The sequence below is a fragment of the Buceros rhinoceros genome, unplaced genomic scaffold (genome assembly GCF_000710305.1).
Source record: "Buceros rhinoceros silvestris isolate BGI_N320 unplaced genomic scaffold, ASM71030v1 scaffold546, whole genome shotgun sequence".
NCBI classification, from domain to species: domain Eukaryota; kingdom Metazoa; phylum Chordata; class Aves; order Bucerotiformes; family Bucerotidae; genus Buceros; species Buceros rhinoceros.
The window spans coordinates 1-8,528 of NW_010415544.1; the positions used below are offsets into that span (position 1 = coordinate 1).

General features: G+C 42.4%; 1 protein-coding gene across 1 annotated transcript; it reads left to right on the top strand.

Annotated features, from left to right (window-relative positions):
- Positions 1-2,565: 2,565 nt before the first annotated feature.
- Positions 2,566-6,453, top strand: LOC104494573 (chromosome unknown open reading frame, human C1orf131; the record flags this gene model as incomplete). The annotated part of the gene is made up of 5 exons (XM_010137430.1): positions 2,566-2,616; positions 3,731-3,826; positions 4,512-4,598; positions 5,597-5,646; positions 6,324-6,453. Coding segments are annotated over 5 exons (414 nt in total), but the record flags the coding sequence as incomplete, so codon positions are not given.
- Between the last annotated feature and the right edge of the window lie 2,075 nt (positions 6,454-8,528).

Here is an 8,528-nt window from a genome sequence, read left to right on the forward strand (position 1 = left end):
TCCCCTCTGCCCCAGACCCGTCCTCTTCTGCAAGCGTGGGCCCTGCTGCCCCCTAGCAGGGGACTTCCTGTAATGGGTGCCTTCCCTGGGCACGGCAAGACGCTGCCGAGTGTCTTGCTCGGGTTTTAAAGTGAAGATTTTCTTTCTTTTTTTTTTGAAAGCCACACTGGAGGCTTGACATTTAGGTAGGTACTGAGCTGGGATGCCCTTTTCTGGTGGCAGTTAAAACCAAGCAGAGCCCTCTGTATGTTTGGGTTTGTGGGTTTTTTCCTGTCTCCCTAGTCTGCCACCATAAACCGGGAGATACTTTCTGTAATTCCCCCTACCGTGCCTGGTTTCTTTCCTCTTGGTAATACAGCTGCCTGGAAATCGGGGATTCTTTGGCAGCCTGTGTGTTCAGCTTGGTGGCATGCAGTCCTGCTGATTGCCAACGGGGCTGCTGGCAGGGGCAGACTGAAGAGGGGTGGCGACAGGACTTGAAGACTTTTTTCCATTTCAGAAGATCTCTGGAAAAGTATCCTATATTTGAAATAGAGTCTCCCAACAAAATAAATTGGTCTGTAGAGAGGAGCACCGACACTGCAAGAAGGGAATGAAATGGGAAGCAAAGTCTCTTGGCTAATTCTGTGCCTAGGCGTATTGTGAGCTGCTCTGTTCTTATCAGTAGGTGCGGGTGAGAGGTGTCAAAGCTTTCTGCTCTTCTCTGGTATCACAGCAACACTTGGCTGTTCAAAGGCAACACGTGTCTTGGAGGATCAGTGTTGGTTAGTTGATAGGGGAAGGTACGACAGCATTAGATCTCCATCCTCTGGTTTGGTTTGTTGGTGCTAAATTCCCTCGTGCTACTGCAGCTCAGTTGCTTCAACAGAGATGTCTGAATAGGCTTGGCTAGAAGCGAGCAGAGAGACCCTTGCTGGTTGATTGGTCTCCAGATTTTATAGCTTCTCTGGTTGTTTTCTTTGAGTCATGTTTACAGCCGTAACATCAGAAGCCCAATTCTAAAACAAGCTCTGTTGGGCTGACGCTTAGCTGTCATGAGTTCAGGGAAGTATCTGGGGTTTGACTGCTTGGAATTAGGAAGTTCAAGAGACTGACCAAGTAGTTGGTTGAATCCATAAAGTTTTGTGCTTTTGCCAGCACATTTTCCTTTAAATTGCTCTAAATACTTGTTTTCTTACGCATTCTACAACTTACATTTTTCTGCCTGAAAAGACTGGTGCTAGGCTTGTTAGTAAAATGCACTGAAAATAACCATGTTTGTTTGTGGTTGAAACACACACTTCACTTAGAAGCTTTTGCAGAGTCGAGAGAAATTTGGGGTTGGTTCTAGTGGATGCAGATGGAAGCCCTGATGTAACCCTGGGACCTGAACCTCAATGTTACTCAATATTACTTAACCTCAACCTGACTTAATATTGCTTAATGACCTGGAGAGTGAAAAGGAAATGTATTGAAAGCGTTCAGTTTTAATATATATGTAGTGTTACTGCTTCCTCAGAGGGGATACTGCCCTTTAGAGCTAACAGCGAAAGACAAGCAGATGCTGCTCTTGAACAGACCACAGTTTCCCTGCCCATGCTGCCTGCCTTGGGAACGGGCAGAGCATCTGCTCAGAGAGGTGGTTCAGCACGTCCTCCCTGAAGTCAGGAGCTAGACACAAGCTAAAATAGCCTTGGGACGTTTGTTACTGCTCTGAAGTGTCCTATGTGGGACACTCCTGTAGCAAGTAGGCGTGGAGCTCTCCCTGGGGATACTGCGCTTCTTTTTCTTTCTAGGTCTGAACCCCCGCCATGAAGAGTTCCCCTGCAAACTGAGAACTGCTGATGGAAGGTCCCTCATAAATTGTGGAGCACAAAAGATGTAGTTTTCACTGATTTGAGAAAGTACTTTCTTTAAACAGCGTTAAGTGGAGCCTGCTGTTGACAGTGCATCCCTTGGAGCTGTTTCTCTTGCGTTAGTTTAGCTGGATATATGCACTAATATTTGTCCATGGCATTGTGAATTAAGCTTCTTCTGTGTGTTGCCACCAGCTATTGGTACACACTCTATTACCATTGTGCTGCCTATGTCAAAGAAAATGACCGAGGCTGATGTCTTATCCTGCATTAGCAGTTTGGTACAGATTTGGAGATGGAAATATGCATGATGTGTAGCTCACGTGGCAGTTTTTCTCTTTTGAAATGTAATTTATTCTTGAAAGCATAAAAATTAATTGCAGCTATTATTATATTTCTGAATTATAATACTCTTTGTAAGTGTTAGCAGATGATCCGGGCAAAAAAAATGCAGGGCAAAGCTATATGCACTGTGCTATAATGGTACCCTATAAATTGTGGAAGGCTGTTCCAGTACGGCCCTATAATATCCACATATTAGAAATGCCATTGATGCTGTCTCTCTTATTAAATCCAGGTAATTAAGCTAGAAAAAGGTGCTGCTGGAAAGCTGTGTACACTTCCCTACAAGTGATTTTACGTTTCATCCCTTTCCAAGAGACCATCACAATCATCATTTAAACTGGTGTTGCTTGTTATATTAATTTGAAATGTTTTATTTCATTTATAGACCAAAGTAGTGGATGAAGAGAAAAATGCAAATGAATTTAACTTTGAAAAAGTAAGTCAGCAGGACCTACCTAATCTTACAATTTTAGCGTTCAGGTATGTGTATTTGTGTCCTTGGGAAAGCTGTTGTGGGGCCAGTGGTAAATGCTTCCAGAAAAGGTTCTTTCTTGTAGGTGAGGATTTCCTAATAGGTGATTTCGGCCACATGCCGTGCCAAAGGAGCAGCCTGCTGGCTGTTGGAACTGCTCTGTGTGGAGAGAGGCGTGTTACAGCTGGCCTTTCTTCCTGGTCTTTCAATGAGAATTCGAGGAGGACCACTGTATGTTAGCTGCGTGAAGCTATGTGAGCACCCAAACTGTTTAGCATAGCTCTCTCAGTCCCATGGTGTTAATCTTCAATTTCTGATCGTGTGTGGGAGGGGAAAAAGAGTGTGTTGGCATGTATTTTTGAAACAGCAGATTACTTTTTTCCATTTATCTTTTTATTCTCATCTGTTCTTATGTGAGTCTAATGAGCAGTGGCCTTCTCAGATACTGATTCATTTACAGATCTGTGCAAGTTGTTTTGTGTGCCTGGTCTCTGCTCAGGGACTTGCTGTGATCCAGTAGAATCTGTCACTGGAGATTCTGCATGGAGCTCTGTACTGCTGAGAACAGTGGGCATTTAACCACTGACTTTAAAAAGATTACGCGCTCACCACTGGATTTTCCAGGGTGTTCATGTATAGTGTCAACTTCTACGTATGCATGTAGTCGAACCACTTCACCATCTGCCCACCCATGTTTCTCACCGGTTAAGTGCTCTGCAGCTGAGGGATGAGGACACTGTAAACGCTGGGTGTTGCAGGTAGCACATTTTGTTGTTCTTTGAGCAGCACAACATGAATAATTTTTGTATGGAGGAAATCCATTCTCTGTGTTGTTTTGTGTGAAATGAGGAGAATTGGAAATTGTCCCCCTGACAGTCCTCACATTCCAGAGATTAGACAGACAGTGGTTAACTGTTCTGCAGTATAACTCCAAGCTCAGTTAGTTTTGTTTTATGGCACGCTGATTTCAGGTATTAGCCAGGTATGTGGGAGTATGACTTTGTTGTGGTCTGTCAAGCATTACTTTACAACAAGTTAGATAAAGTATGAAATGCTTGCAATTTTCTGTAATTGCTAGGCTCGTCTGGAAGTACACAAGTTTGGAATCACGGGCTACAAGAAGCAGGAACAACGTGTATGGGAACAGGAGCGTGCTATCATGCTGGGAGCCAAGGTAATTGCTCCTTGGTTTGTGCTGGGCGGTCACCCAGCTGTTACAGTGCAGGAAAGCGGGGCGGTTTGGCACTCCTGTTTTAAAACACGAGATACCCCGCCCTGCCCTTTCTCCCATTTCATCTTTACCTTTACATTTTCTATTCTGTTCTGTCTATTTTCTGTAGACATTTGGAGAATTAGTATGGTTGTGTTATCAGAGGTGTTGTATAAATGAAGTAAGAACCGACTGGGGTGGAAAACAAAATTCTGTAATTTTTAATCAGGACATTCAAACTAAATTGTTGGAGGGAAGGGCTCGCTTTCTAAAGCTTCACTGTCCCAGGAAGTTAAAGATGAAGAAGACTTTTTAGTTTCATTTATCATCAGTAGTGTAAAAGAAAAAAAAAATTTGTAGGTCTTTTTGGGGAGTGGGGAGGGGTATGGGTTTTCTTTCTAGGTCAGTGTGTGTGTGGAAACCTTGTAGGACTGATACAAAGCGTACACGTTACTTTCTACTCTGCACTAAGAAGGATACGGTTTCTGTGTGTCCACCTTACATCTCTTCCTCTCACCCAAAAGGAAGTAAACCATTTCTAATGTTTCACCACCACCACCTGAAAAATATTGTCCATGCAAGTGCGTGAGTCTTTTTTAAACTTATTTGATAATTTCATCAGTGGTATCTCTCCCAATCTTTATTGCAGCCCCCCAAGAAGGAACACATGAACTACAAGACTTTCCAAGAGAAAATGAAAGAGAAAAAAAAAGCAAAGGATGATGATAAGGGAAAGGTTTGTGTGAAATTTTCTGTATAAAAAGGCAGCATGTAAGAGCTAGCCCAAGAGCTTGACATGTAATGCCTCAGGCAAAGGAGGAGCGCCTGAGTTTGGTGCCTCCTGCACCTCATGGAGTGGGTTGCTGGCTCCAGCAGGACTAATCTCATTAATCAAAGTGGGTTGTGTGCAGTATGAAGGGCATAGAGGCTTATGTTGTGGTGGGTTTCACTGCCTCTTCAGTGCCTTCGAGGCTGATAGACTGATGACAAAATCAGTAGGTTGTTTGTTTGCTTTTTTCCCTTGTGTTTTAAGGGGAAAAGAGGTGGCGTTCAATTAAAGTTTGTTGCATGTTGCCTAACCACAGAGAGCTGGATCTTCAGCTGGTTTTATATCAGCACAATTTCATCTAGGATCTTGCTCACTGTTTAAAGCAAGGGTGAGGTTTCTGTTGCATCCGTCCTCTAACATCGCCTGTCTGGCTCTGAGCCCAGTCCCTGCCTCCCCATGGAGTCTTCTCGTGTAGGTGGGAGCAGGTGGGTAATTGCTCTGTCAGCCGGTGTCCTGCCACCCTCTTTCCCAGGGGACCTACTTCTCCTTTTGTGTCATGTGGCTCAAAGGGCATCCACAGGATGACTAGACATGGCTGAACCCTGTTATTTGACAGGTACACCCACCTGGTAGCAAATCCATCTTTTGACCCAAGGATCTGTCACATGCCCAAGAAGCAAGCCTCTCTCTTTGTGCGGCTGGATTTGTGCCTCCTCACGTGTCAGGAGCAGTGTGTTGGTCATTAAAGGGCTGTACTTTCCATAACGTGACAGGAAGGGCGCTGGGTACACCTAGCAGAGCCTCTGTAACGTGTTGCATCACTTGGCCTTTCAGAAGGTCTTCCAACCTACTCTAAATGCCTACTGCTCTGTGAAGGAAAGGCTACTGTACATTGTGGGTGCAGATGGTTGTTTAGCCAAGATTCTCTGTTTGTTTTCCATTAAAATATGTTTCTCTAAAAACAGGAACATAAAGGTGATTCACTTAAGAAGAAGAAGAAGAAAGAACAGGAGAGGTGAGCTGTTTTTAACATGGTTAAAATTAACTTGCTTTTGTATAGCCTCCCCAGTGTATTTCCCCTATGTAACTCTGCACAGTCTTGTACCAGAAGTTGTGCAGATCACAGTGAAAGGAACTTCTCCAGCTGCGGAACTTGATCACAGAACGGTGACATTGCTCCTTGTTTAGCAGTTTCAGAGGCTTTAGTTACACAGCTTAACTGAAAATACATCAGGTTAGCCTCGAGGCTACAGCCTCACATCTCACCTCGAGGTGAGATGGAAGGAAATCCCTGGGTGTGGACCCAGGATATCTCACTTACTCAGAGCATTTGCCCTTAAAGATAATTTCTGCAAAACACGAGCTACAGTATACAGAGGCTCAAAAGGTGGAAGTGGCATTCTTAATCGTGGTGTAGCAGGTTCACTATGTATGTAGTTTTTATCTTCTTCCTCTATCCAAAAGAAGTCTGTGTGTTTCTCAACTTTTCAAAATATAAATCATTCTGTAATGTGCTGCAAATTTTGAATGGCTATGCAGACGATAAATATTCTGGGGTCATCACCTGCTATGATTTGATATTCCTTAATACCAAACATTGATTGCATAAATAGGTGACATTTTTCACTATATTAAGTGTTTTTGTGAGTTTCTGTTGTTTCTCTTAATTATTTTTTTCCCCTCTTATTTCAGGAAAGCCAAAAGGAAGAAATCAGTGCCTAGCATTTGGCCTGCAGGACAAGTTGGAAAATTCAGAGATGGGACCTTGATTCTGCAAAGCTATGACATAAAGAAAATTAAAAAGTCTAAAGTTATCAAATGAACTTAGGGTACAGAGTGGAACAGACAATATGCATCTGATAGAATTCACATTGCTGCCAACGCAGACTTATGGAGCCTCTCGCCTTCCCACCATATCCTAACTTTTTTTTATCTTCTTTGTTGTTGCAGGATTTTCTGTTATATTCTGCTCTGGGAAGAATATGAGAATTTACCATTTGATAAATAAAAATAAGACTTTTTATTAAGAATGTTACACAGGCTTTTTTTTAGTCAGTATGTGCAAAAAAGGATCTAACTTTCTAGAATCAGCTTATTGTCTGTAAGTAAAATATTTATTTAATCCATTAATTAAAGGATTAAAATATATAGCCCTTTGCTTTCATCTGGAAAGAGCATGGAAAAAGCAATACCTTACTTGCTCTGAACCTGAAGCAGGTATTCCCAAACATTTATTTGGCATGCCTTGGTTTCTGCATTTTTATGAATTGTTAGTGGACAGTTTTCCTGACCATGAAAACCTCTGAAGGTTTCAAAATGGTCTGTTCTGGAACGAAAATGGGATTTTTCTGAAGTTTTGTCCCATGTAAGAGTTACAGACTCAACTTACATGCTCTGCAGAGATCTCCAAATAAGCATTGTTTCAAATGGCATCTTTGTGGCTTGGTTGGTTTGCTTTTAAAAAACAAAACCATGTAAGACCGAGCCAAGTGAGGCATGGACGCTCAATAGCTACTGGTTGTTCACGCTCACCTCATCTTTGTTCTGACCAGTGTTCCTATGCCTCATAAGGCTTTTCTGTGTAATCTTTGTCAAAACTGAAGTTTTAGTGCTATTGAATTTCAGCAGTTTGGTATTTCTGGAAGAACAGTTTTGTTCTCTATGGCTAAATTTTCTTTTTTTTTTTTTCTTTTAAGATAGTGTTTCCATTAGAAATGGCAATGGTTAGTAACCTTCCAAAATGTCCTCTCTGTTCTACCTCAGGCTAAAGAAACTTGAATATTTTAGGGGGATGCAAAAATAAGGTTAACTGTTCAATGGCAGAATGCTGTGTTGTTTATATATAAGGTTATCTGAAGCTTGTTTGAACAGCTCTGGTAGTGAACCAGGTGTATATGAGAAGGAAAACAGCCCTTACCGGAGAAACTTCTAGGTGTATTGGTGAAATTCAGCATATCCCTGTGGGCTTGGGAAGCAAAGTGCACTTCCTGGCTGCCACGTGGGAGCCTGAGTAAGGTGATCTCTAACCCTGAGCAAGCAGCGAGGCCTGCGTCCGCTTGCAGCTAGCAATGAGAACAGGAGCATAGTCCTCTCACCAAACAGCAGTATTGGAGGCTGTTAACAGAACAGGAAAGTACTCCGGGGTAGGGAGAGCCACATGACAGAAAGGGAAGCTTTCTGGCACGCTCCTTCCCCTGTACCTTGCACCTTACTGTCAGGTCCTGGAGAAGTGTCCTGCCAGTGCAGAGGCAACTACAAGGAGGGAGAGGACCTGGAGGGAATGAGAGCTGGGTAAAAAGTGGAAGGGAGTGTTTCTGGGGATAACCTGTATTTTTAAGTTCCTGGTTAATTCTTGAGCTTAGCTTTTCATTGCTTGTTTCTAGACAAAGTTTCAGCTGGCTTTGGGTATAATGTATTGTGAGAGTTTATGGCCTCAAGCAGCTTTGGTAATTTAAAGGGTTCACTTTCCACCTTCACAGCTCCCAAAAGCTATTTAGGAATGAAACTTGGTCAGAACGGAGTCTCTTAATTTTTTTCAGTCCTGATCTCAAGCTTGTCAGCTCTGTCAAAGAAGAGCTGAAAAAAATTCAGTTCTTAAAATGAAAGTTGAAAACTGGAATGCTAAGTTGATAGAGAAACATCAAACCTTGGACGGGGGCTTATTCAAAATTTTGTGTTTTCTCATTTGTTTAACATTGGTGTGTATGCATTATGAAAGGGTTCTGTTACATGGGGATAGGTTGCTTTTTTATATCAAATGCCCAAGGTCATTTGAGCTGGCCATGCTACATCCTTGCACCCTCAGTCCTGTTATGTACTAGGTGCGTAAAAAAAAAAAAAAAAAAAAAAAACAAAAACAAAAAAAAAAAAAATGGAAACAACTAAATTTGGGAAAAC